The 23,323-nt window shown below is 51.6% G+C and overlaps 8 protein-coding genes across 8 annotated transcripts; 5 read left to right on the top strand and 3 right to left on the bottom strand.

Moving 5' to 3' along the window:
• Positions 1 to 591: 591 nt before the first annotated feature.
• On the top strand, positions 592 to 1,356 carry SPBR_09052 (uncharacterized protein; the record flags this gene model as incomplete). Its single annotated transcript, XM_040767178.1, has 5 exons — positions 592 to 613; positions 699 to 851; positions 945 to 1,057; positions 1,138 to 1,255; positions 1,316 to 1,356. 5 exons carry the CDS (start codon positions 592 to 594, stop codon positions 1,354 to 1,356), a joined length of 447 nt encoding a protein of 148 aa, XP_040618428.1.
• Positions 1,357 to 4,766: 3,410 nt separating this feature from the next.
• On the top strand, positions 4,767 to 7,350 carry SPBR_00209 (origin recognition complex subunit 1; the record flags this gene model as incomplete). The annotated part of the gene is made up of 4 exons (XM_040758529.1): positions 4,767 to 5,183; positions 5,250 to 5,737; positions 5,830 to 6,461; positions 6,563 to 7,350. The coding sequence occupies 4 exons, from the start codon at positions 4,767 to 4,769 to the stop codon at positions 7,348 to 7,350; spliced, it is 2,325 nt and encodes a 774-aa protein (XP_040618427.1).
• Positions 7,351 to 7,642: 292 nt separating this feature from the next.
• Positions 7,643 to 9,184, bottom strand: SPBR_00533 (pleiotropic regulator 1; the record flags this gene model as incomplete). The annotated part of the gene is made up of 1 exon (XM_040758852.1): positions 7,643 to 9,184. The coding sequence occupies one exon, from the start codon at positions 9,182 to 9,184 to the stop codon at positions 7,643 to 7,645; it is 1,542 nt and encodes a 513-aa protein (XP_040618426.1).
• A 458-nt stretch (positions 9,185 to 9,642) lies between these two features.
• SPBR_09041 (26S proteasome non-ATPase regulatory subunit 10) lies at positions 9,643 to 10,899 on the top strand (the record flags this gene model as incomplete). Its single annotated transcript, XM_040767167.1, has 8 exons — positions 9,643 to 9,697; positions 9,772 to 9,797; positions 9,860 to 9,988; positions 10,071 to 10,173; positions 10,247 to 10,260; positions 10,360 to 10,597; positions 10,667 to 10,761; positions 10,846 to 10,899. The coding sequence occupies 8 exons, from the start codon at positions 9,643 to 9,645 to the stop codon at positions 10,897 to 10,899; spliced, it is 714 nt and encodes a 237-aa protein (XP_040618425.1).
• A 624-nt stretch (positions 10,900 to 11,523) lies between these two features.
• On the bottom strand, positions 11,524 to 12,231 carry SPBR_09054 (uncharacterized protein; the record flags this gene model as incomplete). Its single annotated transcript, XM_040767180.1, has 1 exon — positions 11,524 to 12,231. The coding sequence occupies one exon, from the start codon at positions 12,229 to 12,231 to the stop codon at positions 11,524 to 11,526; it is 708 nt and encodes a 235-aa protein (XP_040618424.1).
• Positions 12,232 to 12,689: 458 nt separating this feature from the next.
• SPBR_09051 (uncharacterized protein) lies at positions 12,690 to 13,565 on the bottom strand (the record flags this gene model as incomplete). Its single annotated transcript, XM_040767177.1, has 1 exon — positions 12,690 to 13,565. The coding sequence occupies one exon, from the start codon at positions 13,563 to 13,565 to the stop codon at positions 12,690 to 12,692; it is 876 nt and encodes a 291-aa protein (XP_040618423.1).
• A 172-nt stretch (positions 13,566 to 13,737) lies between these two features.
• On the top strand, positions 13,738 to 14,055 carry SPBR_01137 (uncharacterized protein; the record flags this gene model as incomplete). Its single annotated transcript, XM_040759454.1, has 1 exon — positions 13,738 to 14,055. The coding sequence occupies one exon, from the start codon at positions 13,738 to 13,740 to the stop codon at positions 14,053 to 14,055; it is 318 nt and encodes a 105-aa protein (XP_040618422.1).
• A 7,094-nt stretch (positions 14,056 to 21,149) lies between these two features.
• Positions 21,150 to 21,932, top strand: SPBR_00961 (uncharacterized protein; the record flags this gene model as incomplete). Its single annotated transcript, XM_040759280.1, has 1 exon — positions 21,150 to 21,932. The coding sequence occupies one exon, from the start codon at positions 21,150 to 21,152 to the stop codon at positions 21,930 to 21,932; it is 783 nt and encodes a 260-aa protein (XP_040618421.1).
• Between the last annotated feature and the right edge of the window lie 1,391 nt (positions 21,933 to 23,323).

The raw sequence follows: 23,323 nt of genomic DNA, 5'->3' as shown, positions 1-23,323 counted from the left end.
GATTTGTCTTGCAGAACCTTTGGCAGCCATGTGTCTCCCGGGTCTACGATGGCTGGAGGTGCCGGGGTTTGCGCATATGCGGATGCGGTGACTTCGGGCAGGCTTGTCGGAGTCGACGGTAGCGGTGGCTGTCGGGGGGACTGTGTTGTAGCTGGGGTGCTCCGCCGACTGGCGTCGTGACTGCCCGATTTCGGCGGTGGGATCGGTGCGGTGGTCTGCATTGGATTGCGTGTCCGTGTCGCTATTAATTGCCGAAATGCTTGAGGCCGACGGCCGACGTGCTGCGATGTGATGGGTAGGTGAGGCGTTATCTTATCCGACTCCATTTGTGCTGATGCTTTGGTGCATATCTTCGTGGGGTATTACAATGCCTTAGGCGCATATTCCTGAAATGTGCCCCACTTTGAACGACAGCTTTGCATTCAGCGATTGCTAGCGAGGCTTCCCCTAATTGAAATTACCAACTCCATTCCTTTTCCCTGGATGCTTCATTGTTTCTTTTCGAGTGTCCTCCAAAAAGGGCATCCAAGACGGTTTCCAAGAAAGGAATTTGATAAGCCATTTTGAACCTGTTCGAGACCAGTAGCAGCAATGGCGGGCCGCCAGGAATCAGGTACATCTTCCTCTCCCAGCGCTCAGCTCTCACGTTTTGACCTCTTGTATAAGCAGACAAACATCCTGACACATCTACACCACAGTAAATTTGGACAGTCTCAGCCCGCAACAATTAAGTGCTGTCAAGAAGCAACTTGATGAAGAGGTCGAGCACTTGTCAACATCCTTTTCACAGTTGATGGCTGCCCAGGGCAAGTTCAAAGAATGCCTTCGTTGTGTCCAGGGAAAGCCACGGGGTAAGATTTGCTATCCTGATCTTTAAATTGAGGTCATACCCAATTCCCGAGGTCCTTGGGCAAACCTATGCTCCTAGCTGACACCTGTTACAGAGGCCGGCAAGAATGTGCTTGTGCCGTTAACAAACTCACTATATGTTGGTGGCACTTTGAGCGATCCTGACCACGTCATCGTGGACGTTGGAACCGGCTTCTATGTTGAAAAGGTGAGAGAGTACCTGTGTCTATTCGTCACATACGTTATGGCGTCTGTTGGTTATTTAAAGCCATGCTGACAAGGGCCCAGGGCACAAAACGCGCTGCGCAGTTCTACGAGGACAAGATCAAGGAGCTTACCGGTAGCATTCAAGAGCTTGAGGCCATTGTGCAGAACAAGACATCAACATTGAGAGTGGTGGAAGAGGGTACGTCTCAGCACTGTATATTTGTCTTTCATTTCGTTTGTCTTTACTGACCTACTTTAGTTTTGCGGCAAAAGGTTCTTGCTGGTTCAGCACAACAATAAAAAATGCCATCCCCTGCCGTTTACTTCAAATATATTCAACTTACTGTCTACTTCACTCCACACCTTGAAAAGTTGTAACTTCACGTTTCTTATACCTGCGTCTGCGAAACACAAATACCTCTTTGGTGCTTACTGCGGTTTTGAAGAGCGACAACCCTTCGGATAATACAAGAAGCAGATTGGATGCGCAATATTTTATTTTTCTTTCTTCTTTTCAAGTAAGTACCTATGAATGGTCGCTTGTCACGAATCGTTTAGCAAGTTTTGGAAGACATAGCGAGGGATATCATAGAGCAGCCTGTGCGACTATACAGGGCTTAAAGTTGACATGACTTGCAGATATCAGAGGCGGAATATCACCTCGAGATACATGGTGCCAGCTCGATCCTCAATCAAATATAAGCAAATCCACTTCCTCCTCCTGATTGTTGGAGACGGCGAAAAGGTGGCTGGAGATGCGATTTTCCGAAATGTTATGGCCAGTAACCAGGTCCACGGAACTGGATTTCGGCAGTGGATCAGGCTGAGACGTGCGGACGGCGTACTCTGCACTCTCCGTAATAGGTTGTGACGCCACGGAACGAGTGGCATCACCGTTTGCTCTGTGCCAAAGAACCAGAACCCGATCCACAAGCTTGAGGAAGCTCTCGATTCCACTTTCCAGTGTCCCTCGCCCGTTCCTAGGGCGAAATATTCGGTCCCAGTTTGCTCCTAGGTCTCTGGGACCACCTTCAGTGGCAGGTGATTTGAGAGTTTCTTCCCATCCGCTATTCAGGATTGACATTCCCACCTGCCCTTGGTCATTGGGCGCTTCTCCCATATGTGATATTGAAATCTTGTGGTACAGGCAAAGCTCCAACATATACCGCGTACCTTTATACCCCACAGTCCAGGCTGTTTTACCGAACAGTTGCTTGATTCGGTTCTCTTTGCTCAATCCTGGCCTAAAAACTGGTATGGGAAAGCCGTCCTGCTTTTTATGGTCGACGACAGTGACGCCTTCGAGAAAAGCTTTTATAGTGGATGGAATTTCCCCCGGTAACAGCTCTTGGATTGTCTCAAGCTTCCAGTCAATATTTCTGACTGATGTCAGTACTCAATACATATCTCTCTATAATAAGGTGCAACTGGATGTGAAATAAGTCATACCGGTTGGGACAAGCAATTGTAAGCGCCGCCTTCCCTTCGGACCCAATTGTTTGGAAAACCCGAAGATGAGATAGGCTAGCGGAACGTTTATCAGGAGCTGAACCGGGAGGTCCAATCTCTATCTCGAACCGGAAAGTCTCCATGATGCCAACAAGAAACCTTTGTGGCTCTACGTCGAGAAGGCTTTCAAGAACAGAAGAGCACGGATAGAACGCGTCTCCTGAGCGAAGCACCTGCTGCTGCATAGCACCAAACACTTCGACACCGCCAATTCTTTAGTCCTGTTAGCAATTTTGATACCGAACTGGACCAATGTAATATTCGCGTACCCTAGGCCGCCCGACTCTACGATTCATTTCCTCACCTGTGCTCGAAGATAGCGTCTCCATCTGTAATAGACTTGCCTATGGCCGCATCTATTTGTTTAGCAACATCCTCAGAAGAAACTGGGCATTGGACATCTTGCGTGCTAGAAAGCAGTCTTCCAAATTGGACCTCCATGTGGAGGTTGGATGGTACGGAACGTAATACGTCAGCAAATAGAGCGAACTGATCGCGGAAGCCGGATATTTGTTCTGCCAGGCACATCTTATCGATGCTCTCGCACTTCATATCGTCGGCCTCGTCCTCGAAGCAGCATCGTGCCAGCTCGGGGTGACTGGCGTTTTTAGCCAAAGTCAATTTCTTGCGTCGACTACCGAGAGGCAGTATCATATGTAGTTGATGCCGCATCGGCGATCTCAGGTTGTGCATAAAGCCATTGATGTCCTTGTGCGCCGAATGAATTGCATCCCGAGTTGCGCCGATAATTGTGAGGCTGTTTGGGAGAGGGACATCATTCTCAATTTTGACAGCGTGTCGTCGCCGCACGAGGTCTAAAAAGTCCAGCACAGCAGGGCTGCCAAATGAAGCCTCGTAGTCTATGTTGACCGGGCCCAAGACAACGACCTGAGAAAAAAAAAGATTAGAGCCTGCCCATATCTATCTTGTCTGAATCTAATGAAGGTATAGAATCACAAACTTTAAACGTGGCTTTAATCACCACAGCAGGAGCTGCTTCTGCCCGTACTACCACAGGAAGAGCTCTCCCGGTTACCGTGGTGGCGCCATTGATGTCGATTTTCGTCAAGGTTAGGCTGTGCTGTGTGGATGGGCTACACGGGCGGACGACACACCGGGCATTTTTTATGGACGCTTGCTTTGATTTCTTGCCAGAGACAAGTGCTTTAGCCGCCAAATGCTTAGCTCCCCTCTTGTTCGACGGCATTGTAGAACGAGCATTCGTGCTGCCGGACTTCGTATCTGCCGTGGAATAAAAGGGACGGAGACGATGGGCAGGCGGGCGGCTGGCAAACGAGAATGGGCGGATGTGTACAGAGTAGCGCCGAGGCTTTCCTACCCGTGGGATGGGAAAGCGCAGATTATGAAGGAAAAACAACAGCGAGCTTGCGTGAAAAATTGTTTTGGTGGGTGCCCATTGTTGTTTACAGGAGACCGACGACATGCATGGGATGTTTAAGGAAGGAAGGACCGCGCTCGCTCCTGCCCCATTCAGCTGTAATATTTGTTCCCCAAGAAACAAAAGGGCGTTATGTCAAATTAATTAGACCAAATATATGTGAAAGTTTCTTCTCTCTGTATTAAACTCACTTCTTAGAACTTTGTGGCTGCAGAAAGCTCCTCTCCCATGGGTGGGAGATTGGCCAGGTTACTGGGATCGCTGAGCGTGCTTGTCTTTGTGAATGGCATTTGTTTCCTTCCCTCTCTTTCGCACAACTGTCCCAAACGCACAATGCGTACTTGGATGCACGTCTGTTGTCAATATTTTGCTCTTGTATTATGATTTTGTTCGCAGTTCGTTGCTTCTGTGCGTCTAGCAAGCATCGTACTAAGTATGCCAACCGGCTCGAAAAGCTTTGGTAACCTGGATTCACCTGTGGACAACAAGGCAGATCAATCATACGTGTGTGAATGCTTCTCCAAAATGGGGCTGTTGACGTTGACTTATGGTAGTAGTGCCACAGTAGCCACGATGGTTTAGCGCAGCTGCCCCAGAAAAGTCTAATTGAAACGCGAAAATTCGCGGCTAGGAGTTAGCGCGTTAAGCAAAACCGTCCCAAATTCGCGTTTGCCTCGGGCTTTGCAGCAATTACAACAGTAACGAGTCGTCCTAGCTACCATTGAACCACGACACATGAAACAGCATATTCGGACCTTCTTCCTCAGTCTTGCCCTGTTTCTCCGACTGACCAGGAACCAAAATGCCTCTCTTAAAAGCATCACAGAAGCCGGCTCGAAAACGAAGGACACCAGCAATTGTTCCCGGCATCGCACGCGATGATTCTGACGACGAGCTTGGTGATCTCGACCACCCCTGGGAATGGATTTACGCGGCCGACAAACCTTCGACACAAGGAAATGGGCACGAATCTTCTCGGAAAAGAAAGCGCCCGGTCACCGGAAGTAGCATCGTGGGTGCCCGGATGGGCGATTTCGAATGCTTCCTTGGCGAGACCGTCCTGCTCAAGGCCGAAGGGTCAAACGAGGCCTGGGTTGGTATCATTTGCGAGTTCATTGACGATGATGGTGATGACGGCGAGAAGGCCGCCCACTTCATGTGGTTCTCGACCGAGAAGGAGATTCGCAACAAGGCCAAAAAGAGGACAGACTTCCTACCCGTAAGCTCCCTACCCACTGACATTCAGGCTTGGGACTCCCTGACGCTAACATGCATTTGGTTATAGAATGAGCTGTACATTTCTCCATCGTGGGATGTCAACCCACTGACATCCATCAACGGCAGCGCCAACGTCATGTCTCCCGCCGTGTTTCGCATGAAATTCCCGAGCGGCCGTCTTGGCCGGCAGTCAGCGGATTATGGAAAGACATTTATATGTCGCCGCGGCTGCAACACCCGCACTGCCAGTTATACGGACGAATTTGTTTGGGAGGATATCTACAAAGGCACAGTCGAAGACATTGAAAATCTGGTCGAGTTGGTCAAGACAGGCACGAAAGCCTCTCGAAAACGCCGACAGACAAAAAATGTGTCCGCCGACTTGTATGATTACCAAGATGATGTGGATGACAACTACAATGAGCCGAAGGACACGGGTGGCGAGAAAGAGCTACGAACGCCGAAGAAAAAGAACAAGAGTTTCGAAGTTGCGACGACACCGACAAGCAAGCGGCCAAAAAGCGCTTCGAAGCTCCTGACGCCGTCCCACCGAAGGTGCGTGTCAAAACCGCATATCAGTCAACATGCTATACTAGCGATTTTTGTGACTTTATATTGTTACTAACTTTGTCTCACCACATGTGTAGGGTCGTGTTGAAAAAACACCTCGAATTCACACCACTAGCCACTCGAACCCTTTCCCCAAACCACTACCTATCCTCGCCGTTTCAAAAGGCACGAGCTCAACTACATATTGCGGCAGTACCTGCGAGTCTCCCATGTCGCGAGAGCGAGTTTTCGCTCGTATATTCTCATCTGGAGGCTGCCATTACGGAGGGTACCGGCTCTTGCATCTACATCTCTGGGACTCCAGGTACAGGTAAAACTGCAACGGTGCGCGAAGTGGTTTCCAGCTTGGACTTTGCTGTTCAGTCCGATGAGCTGGACGATTTTATTTTTGTCGAGATCAACGGCATGAAAATCACAGACCCACACCAAGCCTACTCCTTGCTGTGGGACGCTTTGAAAGGCCAGCGTGTAAGCCCTGGCCAGGCCCTCGACCTCCTGGAGCATGAATTCAGCAACCCCAGTCCTCGCCGCGTCCCGTGTGTCGTGTTAATGGATGAACTAGACCAATTGGTTACCAAAAACCAGGGCGTCATGTACAATTTTTTCAACTGGCCAGGTCTGCGTCACAGTAGACTGATAGTGCTCGCCGTTGCCAACACCATGGACCTCCCAGAGCGCACTTTGAGTAACAAAATTAGCAGTCGACTCGGTAAGCTCATTGTTCCTACCGATAATTTTGATGTTACAGCTAGTTGACTAACGTTTCTTCTTGGTGCTTTTCTTTCTTTCTTTCTTTCTCTTTACAAATAGGTTTGACCAGAATCACATTTCCCGGCTATACCCATGAGCAGTTAATGAAGATTATTCAATCTCGGCTAGAAGGTGTTCCAGGAGCCACTGTTGACCCCGACGCCATTCAGTTCGCTAGCCGGAAAGTCGCCGCTGTCAGTGGTGATGCACGACGTGCCCTGGATATCTGTCGCAGAGCTGTCGAGCTTGCAGAGACAGAGAGCCGGCTGCAGGAGGCATCAAGCATATTTCAGACACCTAGCAAAAGAAGTAAAGACCATGACTCCGACCGTGAAGCAAAGAAGCGGGGCGCTGTCGGCCGTGTGACTATTGATACAATCCGGCGGGCTATTGCTGAGGCCACATCCAGCCCTCTCCAACAGTATCTTCGAGCTTTGCCATTTTCCTCTCGGCTCCTACTGGCAGCGCTGCTCGCCCGGACACAGCGAACAGGCATTGCGGAGAGCACATTAGGCGATGTTCTTGAAGAGACACAGCGTGCTCTCCGCTTTGCGGTCGCAGTCGCTACTGGTACAAAAGAGGGCCGACCACTGGAAGCACTCCTCACAGGGCGCAACCTAACCGACGGCGCATCGCGGAAACAGGCCGCGGCCCTGGCAGCCTCGAGGGGTGTCCGCCTTGCAGGTCTCGGAAGCGCGGCCGTCGAGCTTGCGGGCGCTGGTATTGTTTATCTCGAGGGCCATAGAGTCGAGCGTCCCAGCAAGATCAGACTTGCCATTGGAGACGAGGATGTGAAACTTGCGTTCCGCGATGACCCGGAGGTCAAGGCAGCTGGACTCTCGTCATAATCGCTCACAGCAACGACTCTCAATTGTGGGCATACCAAGCTCGTGTTTCATAGGAACCGAGACTATACAGACAATTAAGGAATGAATGAATGTACTTATGCTGTGACCTAATAAATTATTCATTGAGTATAGAATATGCTCGTAGACAACGAGGAAGCGAAGCGAATGAGATTGCACACAATTTACCAAAACTCTAAACAGTACGACAAGAATGGCCTCCAATGACTAATGCGTTGCACAAAATCCGGCCAAGAATGACCATAGCCACACCCCATCTAATACCACACCCCATCTAATACCGTCGCCGTGACATTGCTGGTTGCCAGCTGATTGGGTGCGTTTCGGGAGTCGCTTGCTCGTCTTGCTTCCAAATCTTGATGGTCTTATCGGCCTCGCCGCAAATCAAACGCAGGCCCGATTGGTCGAATGTGGAGCTCATGATTCCAGACTCAGCGTCGAGCGAGCCAGGCTGTGCAACCGTGTCGAGCGACTGGAACCGGTAGCCAGTCTTCCAGTCCCAGAAGCTCATGGACCCGTTGTCTGCTCCAGAGAACAGCACGTTGTCGGCGTTGACAGACATAGTGTTGAGGATGGCGTTGTGGCCCTCAAAGTTTTGCATAAATGCGCCCTCAGGGCACTTCCACTGCTTGATACTCCCGGCGCTCGCACTGGCAAAGGTGAATTCGGTCGGATGGACAGTCAGAGCACGCACACCTTTCTTGTGGTGGGTCAGTACACCAGAGGATTTGCCAGCAGCCAGATCCCACAGCCGCACAGTGCTGTCCAGCGAGCCCGTAATGACTTGCGGATCTGCCTCCTGACAGCGGACATCGGAAATTGTGCCCGTATGGCCAGCCAAAACGTGAATGTTGCTGCGCGTGCGCATATCCCAGACACGTGCGACGCCATCGCGACCGCCCGTGACAAGTACATCGAGTGTGGGGTGTAAGGCCAGCGTGTAGACGCCGCTCAAGTGGCCATGGTAATGACGAATGACCTTGTTTGTCTCGAGGTCCCAGCACTTGACCATCTTGTCCTCTCCACAAGAGAAGAGATACGGATGTCGCGGGGACACAGCAAGGCCGCGTACGGTCGAGATATGGCCCGTCAGTGTGAGGCGTAGCTGACCGGACACAAGGTCCCAGATCTTGATGGTTCGGTCTCCGGCCCCACTCGCAAACCACTTGTTGCCGGGCTCCACCGCCAAACTGCGCACCCAGCCGAGGTGACCAGAGACAACCCGCATCAACTTCCACGGCGGGTGCCAGTCAGGCCGCGGTTGTGCGTGTAGGTCTTGCGCGCGAATCAACTGCTGGCCTGGTTGTCCTCGAGCGGCACCAGGTCCAGGTTCTGCTTCTGCGCCAGCCCCTGGGTTTCTCCTGGTCCGCATCAAGGCTGTCGTCTGTGTTGTTTTGCCATGTGCAGTACCCACTGTCGCATTTTTTGTCGTTTTTCCAGACTCCTGGATCCCTTCGATCATCTTCCTTGTCGTGGTTTCCTCGCTGCTGGGCAGCTCATCGGCTTTTCTACGCTGAGCCCTTCTTCGCGCGGAAGCAGCACCGACTGCGGCGACCTGTTTCGCGGCCAAGGCCTCGGGAAGAGTTTGAACGTCGGCATATTCCGCGTTTAGGCGTAATGACAGGGCTTCTTCGTTTACGTCCGGGTCGGTGCCGCTCGCTGGGTCGACTCGAAGCCGCTTGCGCGCACCAGAAGAATCAGTCGCAGAGCGCCCGTCAAAGTATATCGCCTTGGACATTTGCGCATTGCGCTTGATGAGATTGGTCAGTGCTGCGGACTCTGCCGCAACGCGGCTGTCAGCCACTTGCGCGGCCATCGCGTTGGTGTGTTTGGGCCCGGGTCTGCGACACCAGAATTCTTGCTGGTTGAGCAGTAATGCAATATGGAGACCGTTCGTGGTGTCTTATCTCTCTTTTTAGATAGACTTTCGATTGGTAATGTCCTGCTCGGAAAGGATGGTTGTGAAGGAGAATGATGTAGGAGGTCGACTACAGTGTACGGTATTGACTTTGGAGACGATGGCGCGCGTGGATGTCGACAAGAAAATTTAAGTGGGGCACATCGAAGATAAGTCAGCATTCGAGTATCCTTTGGTACATATTATATAGTTAAGCGTAGTCGCGTCATTCACAACCTAATGCGTTGTACAAGATACATAACTTCGCTTACTTACATCGCTCGCCATCTTGCGCTCTCAGTCTGCTCTATCGCCCCCTTTTTCTTTGTTATTCGTTCGCCGATTTCGTATTTCCTGATCAGTTCTCATTTTTCGCCATGGCCGACCAGACAGATCGATTTGCCATACATGCAGCATGCCGCGAAGGCCAAGGTGCGCAGCCCGGCAAGTCCTCATTAATCGAATAAATAACATGAAGCTTACACGTGCCTACGGTACCCTCGTAGTCACTGTGGTTGAATCTCTCTTGAATGTAAGGCTGTTGTGGATTTTTTTCCGTTTGTTGAATCCGTTTCACTGACTGTCATCGAACAGGCGGATCCAAAGCTGGCAAACCGCAAGGATGACGATGGCCGTCTGCCCATACACTGGGCTGCATCCTCCAACCAGCTGGAGATTGTGCGCCTTCTAACTCAGGTGAAAGGTTTCGATCCTGACGTTCAGGTTTGTACTGGCAGGTCCACGTAACCTCAGAGCTCTTGTTAGTTCCTTTTTACCACTCCATATGGCTGACATTTTTGAGTAGGATGACAGCGGTTGGACACCGTTAATGATCGCGGCCAGTGTCAGAGACGCTGAGCCTGTTGTTGATTTGCTTCTGAACAGAGGGGCTAGTGTGGACGAGAAGAGTGCGTTGCCACATCGGGAGCCTGGCCAACCGACCTCTTAGATTGGTGACCGCATAACTAACCAAGGACGCAGACCATAACGGACAGGTGAGCACGTGGTTAAATAGCGAGCAAATCAAAGCCAAAATATCGACGAGGGCCGAAAGTACTTTGGCTCACAGTCCTTGACTGACGTGGATTGCGTAGACTGTCCTCCATTTTGTTGCTTCAAAGAGCAACATCGACCTCGCGAAGAAGTTGCTTGAGGGCTCGCCTTCTGCATCGGCTCGTGTTCGGGATAAACGCGGCCAGTACGCGATCCACCGCGCTGCGGCAGTCGGCTCTGCACCGATGGTGACTTTGCTTCTAAAACACCGCAGCCCATTGAATGCAACCGACAATTATGGTCAGACGGCGCTGCACCATGCGGTGGCCGAAGGACATGGTATGAGTCATTCCATGCTTGGTTCTATTTATCTCGAAGGGCGGTTTGTAATCGTTTAATTATATATAGGTGACACTGCCGTGGCTCTTCTCAAGGCAGGCGCTGAGACGGAGAAGAAGGATCAGTCTGGTTTTTTGGCCCTCGATCTTGCGCCAGACAAGGAGGTGAGTCTGTTGATGAAAAAAGCACAGATGAAGTGGAGATGAGCCGACCGACCTTGCAGAAGTAAACTAACAATTGTTTTCAAGGTGCGGAAGTATATTATTCAGGCGGCTGAGAGAGAGGGCATAGAGCTGGCATGATGTTGACACTGCGGGCGTTTCTGCAGCATGCACTTATTACTACGGAGTACAACTGGACCATTCTCAACCTGCTTTACCATACATGGGTTTACAAGCTTGTACTGTCTCAATAACCCAAAGGAGAACATGTCTGAAGACAATTAAGGAAGGGAAGAGTGAGTTTGATGTAGACAACATTCGCATAATTGTGATTGATGGTATTTACATGTAAATATGCGAGCGCAGGAAACAAGCACCGTGACCAAAATGTTGTGTAAAGACACGCACGACGTACATGGAAGCAGCTCCCATTCCGACGTAGACATATAATAATAGTAAAGTTTGAGAAAAAGCAAAATTCAAGCCTAGAAACAAGGTAATAAAGTACACCGAAATACATGTTAACAGAAGTGGTCCATCATCCGGACACAAATAGAACGAAACATAGCCCCGTATTTCACCTCCCACCTAAAATATGCACAAAAGAATACCAACATGACAATATCGACGCCAGCCAACAATATCCTAGGTATAGTAAAACGCAATAGATAATCAAATAGTGACGCAGAGAATGAGCAAAAATAAAGGATGCAAATAAAAGAAAGTAATGAGGAAAGCTAAGAAGCTGTCGATGGTGATGGATAGTTATGTCACCATCCAGAGGCAACCACATTTACTTAAGCCAGACTCATCACGTTTGTCAAACACCTCACCGGCCCCCATGATGTCCCTCTTTCCCTGTGAAAACAAAGACGGGCCAGATTCAATTTCGGAAATCGTGACTTGAATGGGCTGCCCGCTGGCATCCCGGTTTGGAACGGCCTTGAGGCTTGTGCCTTCTAGTTTGAGCTCGTACTGCATGCACGTTGCCTGAGGTGAGTTTGCCATGCGACGCTCCTCCATCTTCACAACACGTGGGTATGGAGGCGGAGCATTTGGGAATAGTGGGGGCGTAGACGTTGCCGAAGAATTACTCTCCGTGGCCGTAGCGGCACCACCATCTGCAGTTGCACCGGTAGAGCTAGGGCTCATTTGAGTCGGCGTCGGCGTGGTCGTTGACGGAGTATATGTCGAAGACAGACTGAGTCTGTACATGCTCGTGTTTTGGTTTGGGTAGATGAAAATTTCAAGAATCGTATCTGGCCACGTGCAAACCCAAGGCTTATCGCCCGCCTGCGCCAGCATGGCACCCTTGCGACCGAAGGGACCAGCAGCATCAAACGATAGCGATCCAGAAAGGTCGCCCGCACCACGCTTATTGTTGTTGGTAGTGCTTGCTTCCACCGTAGGCTGAGCATTGGGAGCAGACAAAAAGCTCTCGCGAACAATGACGGTTTTGTTGTACGGCATCATCTTGAACCATGCTGGTCCGCGATTCAGGTCGAGGGTGTCATTAACAAGTAACAAAGGTGCCCGTGACTTGATTGTAGGGGCCTGCTCGCCATAGAAAAACAAGTTATTCTCATATGTGGCCGATTCGTTGCAATGGATACTGATATCGTACATGGGTCCGTCCGGGGTCAAAGGCAGGCTATTGACTGTGAGGGTCATGCTGTATTGATTTGCAATACCGCATTTCCATGCTTGGGCTTGTGTTGTATCGTTGAAGCAGGCGCCCGGGCTTTCATTGATTTGAAATGGCAGTCCAAATGTGCCAGTTGGGAGGCCTGGGAGATTTGTTGGTGTAGGAATCGGCGTCGCATCGACGGTGACGGTGACGGAAACAGGACCATTGTTATTTCTAAAACACTTTTGTGAGTGATACTAGCACAAGACGAAAACCTTTGGTAAGAGTCTGGAGATGTTTGAGCTTACGAGTGGTGGAGTTCTTGGGCCCGTCTGTGTCTAGACACAAATGTACCAATGACAGAGCCGAGAACGATACCCATCAATAAGAGGGCGGTGATGACGAGGCAGATAGCCCAGTAGGGAATAACGCCGAGGATGCGGCGTCCGCCGTAGCGTTGAACGAAGTGTGGAGCTTTGTGCTTGCGTTTCTCGCTTATATTCCGCGCTTCCGTGTTGATTTCGCGCCCACTTCCCTCCGTGGTGAAGCTTCTCAAAGAGTACCGAGAGCGGGGTGACTCGGCGCCCTCCACACCATCAAACTCTGGATTGCGTGAAGCCAGCCCAATTCCCCCGGCGCCAGGGATAAGTTGTATGGGGGCAGGTACCGCAATATGTGCGGAAGTTGATGCTGTTTCACCCGATGAGGTAACAGGTTGCACATGAGTTGGGTCCGGCACTGCGGCTTGCACCGCTGCAGGTACTGCAACTGGCACTGTATTTGGAGCTGTTGGTCCAGTTGCTACAGAGCCGGCCAGTGGATCAGCTAGTGGGTCGTAATGTGGTTGTACGTTGGAGGCGGCAATCTTGCGAGTGTATGCTTCGTCCGGATATCTCGTGTATGGCGGCAGCTGCTCAGTATGACCGTCAGGTCCAATTAGATCGGCAACATCCTCGCCGTCGGGACCGATGCGACGTCGATAATTATCAGCCATACTGGGGAATCCAACGGGAATGTCGGTTGCTGGCAGGGCACTTGGACCGGCCATCGTGTTTTGCTGGTACAAGCCATAGGGAAACGTTGGACCGCGGGGGCCAGAGTAGGATGAATCGGATGGTGCGACAGTAGAAGTTGTGGCACCGCTCAGGGTTCTAGCCACGCGTACATTCTGAGGATACATCTGGTAAGGGAAAGAGGGTCCTGAAGGGCCTTGGTAAGGCTCTTCTTCATGTACCGGGGGTACACTGCTCGTGGCGCCCTCACGAACATTGTCAAAAAGGCCGGTGTTGCTACTACTAGAGGCGCTTTCGGAAGGCACTGACCTCGGGGAGTGTCCAATTGGAGGTTTCGCAATGCTAGATGGACGGGTAGACGTGAGAGATCTTGGTAAAGAGGAGAGGGTAGGAGGCGGAGGCGTGGGCAAGGATGCAGATTCTTGTGGCTGTTGCGGTAGAATTGATTCGCTGAAGAATTGTGACGAAGTCGTCGCGAACGAATTTGACGGAGACGAAGAGTCTGAAGGAGCGGCAGAGGAGGAGGAGGAGGAGGGGGAGGAGGAGGAGGAGGGTGATGAGGAGGAGGAGGAGGGTGATGAGGAGGAAAAGACTCTTTCGACGAAGGTAGAAGAGGCCGCAGCGCCGGATGCTGTCGTCGAAAGGTGGTCGTCTTGATGAGGCCCGTCAGACACGGAAGACTTTTGGCTGTCCGTAGTATTCGTGTTGGTAGTAAGAGGTGTGCCTGTTGACGTAGCAGTGGAGTCTTGGTGAGGCCTAAAGCCATTTGACACGGTCATAGCCATGGCGGTTAGATAGGCGTCGTCGTCCGCGACATCGGGAGTGTCCGCGTCAATTTCGACAGAAACTCCTCTGGACAGGCGCCGCGAGGCCCTCCGCTCGAATTCAGACGTCTTCTTCTCGGAACGATCCATGGTTACTAGACGTTCGGCCACGGACTAGAGCCGCAAAAGATGATGAGACTCGCTGCCGGCCTGCCCGGCTGTTGCTCGCATCCGCCTGCGTGGGGAGTATTGCGTCCTCGACGCAATGCCCGTCGTTGCACGCTTGATCGATCGAGTCCCGTGAGTAGATGGCAATAGGAATTAGCCAGGCGACGATGGAATGCGACGATGTTCGAACGGCGCGATATATCTCGGCGTGCAATCGACGGTTCTGTATCAAGTTGTGATCTTCGGCGTGCCGGTTTCAGCCGATCACAGCGTTCAGTCGTGATGCTTCAGACGCAGCACCTCACGTTCAAACAACAGACAGAAAAGATGCAACGGTCAACGTTTGTAGGATCCCAAGAGCGATTGGGAAACAGTGCGTCGTCGGGTGAAATGGCGATGATCTACGGGCGATTGAGAGTAACGTAGACGACAAGGCGAGACGAATCGAAGGATGGGGACAATGACGAGAGAAATGGAGGATGAGACGAGGAAGTGAAAAGATGCGTGGGTAAAAAGAACCAGTGAGAAGGAAAGGGGGGATGCGGCGAGTGCCCCAGCCAGCGCCAGCCCAACCAGCCTAAACTACGAGGCGCCGGCCCAGAAAGAAGTCGAAAAAGGCACTGGCCGAACAGGGAAAGACCAAATGGCTCAAGTCACGGCGAGACTTACAACAGCGAAATAATACGACGTACGGCAAGAACAGGGGACAGCCAGGGGCAGTAATCGCGCTAGGTCTCTGGGGAAAGGTTCCTAGAGTCCGGTATGCGTGCGATGAAAGGAAACATTTTGCGTTACGACTTTACAGATGTAAAATGAGAGGTTACAATTCCCCCGTCTACGATAATTGGAGAGTAGTCCCGGGCGACAGTTAAAATACAGAATGGACCACTTTTGCCTTAATCCTCCTGCGTCCTCCATCGACTACAGACGACAGCACTGAAGGGGGCCCACGCACAGGTTGCCAATATACTATGTGCTCACTCTGTACGTTACAATACGAAGCATTTCGAAAGCCCAACTCTGTTTTCCGGGGAGCCGACTTGACATGTACTTGGGACCACGCGGCAGAATCAGCACAGATGCACTTTCCGTTCTCAGTTAGCGTTTCTCTCAGTCGGTCCTCCCTCGTTTTCGTGCCTCTGGCGATGAGATACAGCTGCTGACGATCGAATGCCAGTGCCGCGTGCAGTGAAATCTCGTTTGTTGGACAGACAAAGAGGGCAAGCAAAGGAAGGATCTGGTTGCCAGTTGACAAAAGGGCCTGGCCAGTTCCAGGAACAACAAGAACAGACCTTGGCTGGGGTTTCGGACCGGGGTTTGAAGGCGGCCTGTGATTGACCTGGGCAAGTGAAGGGGCCGCCGTCTTAGCCTCCCTTCTTGTGTCTTTTCTGAGCAATGCCACCATAAGGTGCGAAGGTCTTGTTCGAGTCAATCCGTCCACTTCAGCGCCCCTGATTGGCTCGGAACATGGGCTGGTAATAGGCTGTCTGGCACAAAACACAGGCCGTCCTTTCAGAGGGTCCTCTGGTCCTCTGCGGCATACGGAAAGACAACTCACTTGGCCAAATACTTGCGTTTGGCACAGCCGTTTTGTTCGCCGGGTTCTGACCGTGGTTTCGGTTGTACTTGGGAGTTGAGTTTTGCTAGATCAAAAAAGGGGCGTTGGTGGAGCCAAGGTCGGCGCCGATAACGTGGACTTCTTTCTGCTTTGTCCAGGCTCAGTTCGAAGCTGTGCAAATCGAGTCGACACAAAGGCCTGGCCAGCGAGCCAGCAAACCCCAGACAGGAGCGGCCTGGCCTGGCCCACAGAAATTGCCCTATGGCGTCCCTGTCCGTAAAGAAGAGCCGGTGGCTTCAAAGCGCCAAGAAAAGTTTCACGTCCCCTCGTCTTCCTGCGACACTGGTCGTGGTGAAGATCTGTCGACGCACGTTCGGCTGGCAAACTTTACTCGTCCAGGCCGCGCTTTTGTTTGTGCCTCTAATTCCCGAGCTCAATCATTCACAAACTGCCCTAGTCCGTACGTTGTACTTCTATCCTGCATCTCTTGTTTTTTTTTTTTTTTTTTTTTTTTTTGGTGTGTCATTGTGTGTCATTTTGCGTGTCGCTTTCCACAGGTTACTTCTGCAACCCTACATGCTCAAGCGAAGACTGCCGATTTTAATATGGATGCCTCATATGCGCCATAGCACGGGATTCGATCATTGGCCTTTAAGCCTATATCCCGATGTCATACTTTCGTAAAAAGGGAACAAATCCGAGGAATGCGGTAGGAAGTGGCACACGAGATGAGTAGAACAAAAATAAAGAAGGACGGAGGAGCCAGACGAAATGCCAGGAGAGATACGGTGAAAGACGTAAATCTTCTTGTTGGGGACTTATATCAGATAAAATCAAGACAGGGGCTGTTGTCAAGTCAAATTCGCAGGTCGAGCGGAAGATGCACGGGGAAACACAGAAGAAAAAGCGCACCACGCCCAAAACAATGGAAAAAGCCAGCTTAGATTCAAGTAACATCAACTATATTTCGAAGAAAACAACCGTCCAGCCGAAAAGCTAATAAACACCACTCGCCGGAAGATTTTAAGCTTTCGATTTATTTAAAAAGTTGAGTCGAGAGCGACGAGGGGGCGGGACGAGATGGCAAGAAGATGGTGTAGTGATGTGCGGCACACATTGGTGGTGGCCATGGACGCTTGTCAGAATTGGCAGATACCCGAGAAAGCAGGGCCGGCGGTTGTGTACGTTTGTGTAAGCCCGTCTCTCCTCTTGTCCGACTTTGAACGTCGTGCTGCCAGGATGACACGTAGAGTCTGTCAGCTGTTATGTCTCCTTTCAACGCCTTGGCGAGATGTGTACTGGTAAGAGAAGGCGTAGATCTTGAAGATGTGTTCGAGGGCATATTTGAGTGAATAGACAAACCGAGGAGAATAAAACAAACGACGGGAACGAACATAGCACGAAACACCAGCTCAGGCTCAGGGACTGGAGAAATGGTCAAGCAGAAGGTGACACAAGGCTTGGCATCGGTCTAGATGGGGACGGAACTCGTAGGCCGTGTGGTTTGTGTGCTTGTTGGCCTTGTCTTGCTTGAGACGAACTGGACCGACACTGTAGCCAATCTTTTACCTGGGACTTCATCTCACATCTGTTAGAGATCACCGAGCCTACCAAAACCATGGACAAAATACGGCCAACTACGCAGGACATGAGTGCTGGGACCATAAATGCTCTGGGGTCATCCTCCGGACTGATAGAAAAGAGAGAATGAGCCACGATGGAAAGGATCGTCGCCTTCCTCCTTATTAATTGCACTCCGCCAATACCGCTAGGGTGTGCTATTGGCTGTGGATGTGTTTATTGTGCATTGCTTTTATTTGTATGGATGTTCCTGGAACCCGCTCCATCTAGAGTGTCTTATGGGGTGGGTGGCGTCAAGACGCAGCGGGCGGTTTGATTGCGGCCATTTAAGGCGGCGTCTTGCCTCCGGGTAAATTCACAAGAGGCACGTACGAAGAAGGTTGTGTAGCAACCGTCGAAAGGGACACTTTTGAAGAGAACTTGGTATGAAAATAGGCAAAACGGGAGGGTCAGACACAGTACGGCAAGGAGGAGTCGAGGGCCGTGGCGAAGCTGCTGACTGTGAAGCACGGCATCGTGGGTCAGGGGCCCAACACATTTGGGCTGAAGAGCATCTCGTCGAACGAGAGGTGACAGACGAGTCAAACGATCTGTCAGGAGCCGAACTCATTCTGTCATAGTCAGGTTGGCGTTGGAATCGGCAAGCTTGGGCACGCAACAACATAGCCTTGCCATCCAGTCTCGGTATGTCGCGAGTGAAGGCGCGGGCGCGGGCCTGGGCCGGCCACTGGCGTCAGACGGCGGCGTCTTGGCAGGAAATGCTCTTCCTGCGGTGGCCTGGTCAGCCTCCGTCTTCTGCGCTTCTCTTCCCCAGTGCCTCCTTACATCGTCCCCCCTTCCCATTTCTTTCTTCCCTTTTGCCTTCTTTCGCCTTTGGCAACCTGCAGTAAGATTTGTGTAGCACCGCGACGTCCTTTTTCTCACAGTCCTATGTTGTGGCTCGTTCTTGTCGTCTCTTCTTTCCGCCAGAGTTGGAATATCCCCACCATTGATGCGGCATCCTTTCGTTTCTACCCCCCCTTCATAAAATCTCGCCTCACACAACAGCGCCAGAAACATTCTCGCCGGCCTCAATGCCATTCTTCCTACGGCAGGGCTGTAAGACTAGCTTGCTCCGTCGCTAAAAGCATCCAGCCTCCAAGCATCAAATCAGCCCCTCCAATGTATTGCCGTATCTGAAGCTTAGCAGATATCATCCGTACGACAAAGGATAACTCAATATGCTCACTACTGCTACTCCTGCAGCCGCCTCTGCCTCTGCATCCGTTCTGTTCGTTTGCAGGTCCCAATACTAGGGCTAGCTAGTGAGCATGTCGTTGTTTCCTCTTCTCATTTCGGACCCTCTTCTATGGTCTCCTATCCTTCTTTCTGTGTCTCGGGGCTGAGAGATGGGCCCGTGATGTACTCGGTTGACCTGACCTTCGATTCGTTCCCATTTAATTCTCGCTCATATGTCATGCATCTGGCTGTTTGCCCGCGTCTGTACTGGCTCGAAAACCGTTTACTCCCTGCCCTCTTCTTGTTCTTCTTGCGGTTGCATGCCTCACCGCCCTTTTTGTCGTCTCCCCCGTCCGCATTTTGTCTTTCTTCTGTTTATGCACATTTGCCATGAAATAGTGCACTTTTTCGTTGCCCGACAGCCTCGCAAGAGATGACAGGTCAGCAGTAACGATCAAGATGTGCAAAAGGGAACTTTTGTCGATGCAACACCCGTCGGGCGCGTTCCAGGCGTCCGTTAAGGTACGTTTTCGTGCATTTTCGCCGTTGATGAGACAAAAATCGGGCGTGCCACGCTGAGGACAATATAAAATTGGCACTAGTAAAAGCCTTGTCACTTTCGTCGATCTTGTCTTCTCTCTTGAAATCGTCACCTTGGTCTTCCTCCGCGGCGACCTATCCCGCGAGCCACGGTGTGCCCCGCCAGCGATGTAGGGTCGCAACGGGCCTTGGTAGGCCCGAGCCAAGGGAGGGAGGGACAGACTTGTCTGCACCAGCCAGTTCAGGAAAGGCGCAAGCGGCTCTGGCGAAACGCCCTCCCACGAGAATAATGAACAACAGTACTGCGTAGTTCAGGTGGGTTGTCGACCTCGTACGTACGTATGATACCTGAACGCGAACGACCTCCGCTAGCTAACGCATTGTTTTGCCGTTACGTGCGGCTTGGAAAGGCCATACCATTAAGTATGGACGACGAGAAGTTCAACTACATTTTTGCCAGCATTTGCTTGGAGATTTCTCTCAGGTCTGCTTGAAAAACAGCGGCGGGCAAGTGGAGGAGGCGACCTTCTCGTCCCACAAAGGACTCGAGGGATGAAGGACCATGCCTCTGTCGATTGGCCTGAAGGTCGCCCGCAGTAACGAGGCTTTCATCTGGCGTGTGGTTGGTTCGATGCAGTTTCGGAAACAAAAGTAGCATGCCGATGTCGTGGCACACCGATCTGGCCACTGTCCGTTTACAAAACAAACGAAAAAAGAGAAAAGAAAAGAGAGAAAAAAACGATAAAAGCAACTGATATGGAAGAGGCAGACGCGAGAAAATGAGCCCATGTGCAGAAACACATCTGCAGCTCGCCTTGAGACACTGCAACCATGGACCGACCTTTCCTGGCGGTAAAACGCACACGCCCCAATCAGAGCGTTCATGCTGTCCGTCTCAACGCAGAGCCCGAGGTCAAGGCCACGACCAGCGCGCCTTGTCTCGTTGACCAGGACAAAGGAGGGCGGATGCAGGCAGGACATGTGCAGGTTACGAAGGTTTCGTTTTGTTTGAGGAAGAGGAGCCACCAAATGTGCTGAAAGTGCCCAGAGCCGTGTGGCGCTGGTCAGCCAGCTAGGCTACCGTCACCCCCTCACTCCTCTTTCCATCACACTGCACTGCCTTCTTCACCAGTTGCCTCGCGACTCGTATCTGAGCTGCGACTCTGGTCTCGCTCCGTGGCCTGTTTGATCCCTACCCTCGTCGATTGCCATTGCATTACCCCCCATGAGATTCAACTTACATATATATGTAGGTAGAGCTCGCCCATGCACTCCCTCCCCTCCTCCAAACATTGCTCTGCAACATTGTTCTCGAGAGACGAGTCACGCCTTTGATACTGCTCCTGTTTTCTTGTAACCTGTCGGATCCTTTGCCTTTATTTGCTTCGAGCTGTCTTCTGCATTCGATTGACAAAGTCCGTTTTCCAACCGTACCGACTCACAGTCCTTCAGTTCACCATCGCAGCCATATTTATCAGCGACTCGAATTCCACTTTCCCATCTTACAAGTTATAAACTCAAGAAGCAACACGAGGCCGGGCTCTCCCCGTCCATGATGAGTTGCTCTATATAGCGAACAGCGACCTTGGTGCTCAACCAAAGCCCCCGCTCCCTTCCTCCGCCCTCTACGTGTTTGATCTCCAGCCCACAGCCCCTAGTCAGACTTGACGAAGGAGCTCGATGTTGTTGAGACTGCCACGCTATCCTTCACCAATCTATGCCAGTCTCACCACAATTCGCCTTTCAAGGAGCGTTAACGAGGTCTACATTGAGCCCGCTGCACTTTCACTCTCTCCAGGCTTGCTAAGCATCCGTTGACGGCCGTAATCGCCTCATCTTTTGGGAGAATCAAACTCGGACACCTCTGTATTTTCTCTTTCCGTACTTTACCCACCACTACTCGACCCTTGCCAGCATCCAACATGCCTCCCTCTCACTACTCCTCCAGCTCCTCGGTGTCTAGCCGCTCGAGCCATAGCAGCAGCAGCTCACGCTCCTCGGCCCCGTCACGTTCTTCCCGTGAAGAAATCCGCTCCACCAAAGTGGCACTGCCTCGGAACCGTAAGGCCTTCTCTTGCATCGTCTGGTTTGCCGGCGGCAACCCGGGCCTCGTCAAGCACATCCGGCGCGATGACTTTACATACACTGTCGAATCCAGCCGCGATAGCCGTGGTCGGCGCAACAGTGACGGTGCCGCTACAATCTCGGAGCGCACAACGTCCCGGTGGCACTTTATCAAGGTTACAGATCGTGATTATGACGACGACGACGACGATGACTATTCATCACAGAGAAGCCTCCGGCCGCGTGGAGGGCCAATGCCCTTCCGCGGTGCCGGTAGGCAACCTGGGGGACAATCCCGTCGACCAGGCGGCGCTTCTGAGTTTGGCGGTCCGCCGGCTTGGGTAGGTAGGCCAGGCGGTCCTGGTGGTGCTGCCGGTCCAGGCATGCCGGTGGCTCCCGGCGGTGGTCCGTCGAGACCTCGTATGCCGAACGGGATGCCTATGCCCATGAACGTGCCCGGTGGCCCGCAGCGGTTCCCGCCTGGCGGGCCACCCGGGGGACCGGCTTTCCGTGGGCCTATGCCTGGACCTGGCGTCCCACGCCCCGGAATGCGTCCAGGTGTGCCTGGTGGCCCAGGTGGACTAGGTGTTCCTGGTGGCCCCGGCGGCCCTGGTGTGAGGCCGAATATTGTGGATGTATGAGAGGGCATCTCGGCCCATGGCTAAAATTACCATGGCGCCGCTTTGAATTTCATTTCTGTCCTTGCTTTATTTGCCCTTTAGTTTGTTCTCTCGTACGAAACGACTTCAGTATGACTTTGCGGGCCTATGATGGCTGCCCATCTCAATTTATAGCCTTTAGTTTTCTGTTTTACTTTATTTTCATATCTGTCGAGGACGGGGCCGTCAATCTGCCGTGAGTAGGAATGGTTTTGTCATTATACTTTATTATCCTTTTTGTTTTTTTTTTTTTTTTTTTTTTTTTTTTCACCCACCTCTCTACCTCTGATGTTGTTTCTTATCCGCGGTTCGCGCCCCCTGCTATCGTTTTTGGTTCTGCCCATAATTTTCTACCGTTCGCCCCCAGTTCATTTTTTGTTGTTTCAGCATTGTCATCTTTTACCGCCTTCTTTTCTTTTATCACTTTCCTTTGACGCAACAAACACAAACAGCCGGGCACCAGATAGACCGTAAACGGCACTCTGGACAGACAATGCCCAGGATCAATACAGTAACGAATAAGACAGGAAATCGAAACCAGAGAACACATCGAAACTAGAGAACACAATACTACCGCACGCGGCCTTTCTTTGCTACGCGTATCGTGACGATGAATGCGGCTCTGCGTTTCGACGTCATGCTCCGCACTCTTGCTGCATTCTTTGGATGCCCGCTCAGCAAGTGATTATGATAGGCTGAGCATGTGCTACTAGCGCCCTGGGAGCTGCAGACTGAGATGGGGTTCTTTTGTTCTTGATAATGGAGAACAACCCCGGAAACGTTCCTGGCAAGATGCCGCTGGCGGCACTGGCAGCCCGAATAAGGCTGTCAGACATTGTCGGCCATTGTGAGTTATTAACAGGCAGACGATTTTTGTTCTCTGTGTTCCTGGATCCCTGAAATACCCGCTCCCACGCTTTTTGGCATATTTGCGCCCTCTGCTGCTTGGCACGGGAGTTCGTGTATGTCTCTGCCCGCGTATGTTTTGCGACGCATGTCTTGGTAGCTTGGATTGGTTTGTCGACACTCTTGTCATCGCGTGTGAAGTGGATCCAGGCCAGATGGGTCCAAACCAAGTAGATCCGATGTTTCTAGGCTGCAATGGCTGCCTGATGATAGGCGCGCAGAGGTGCAAACACCAACAATACAAACAAGTCAGAAACGCGGCGGGTTGTGTGAGAAGTAGAAAATAACATGGACAACACAAAACAATTAACAAGCATTGCCAGCCGGGCAAGGACAAGCTCTGCTCAATGTGCAGTCGGACTGGACCGGGGACTATCAACTGGGCAAATGACTCCAGAATGGCCCGGCTGTAGGTTTGTCGTCTAGAGCGTCTTGGAGCCTCGCACAGTCATGAGTGGTGTCTTTCT

Source organism: Sporothrix brasiliensis (assembly GCF_000820605.1).
Source record: "Sporothrix brasiliensis 5110 chromosome Unknown Cont19, whole genome shotgun sequence".
NCBI lineage: Eukaryota > Fungi > Ascomycota > Sordariomycetes > Ophiostomatales > Ophiostomataceae > Sporothrix > Sporothrix brasiliensis.
This window is presented reverse-complemented; position numbering and strand designations above follow the sequence as displayed.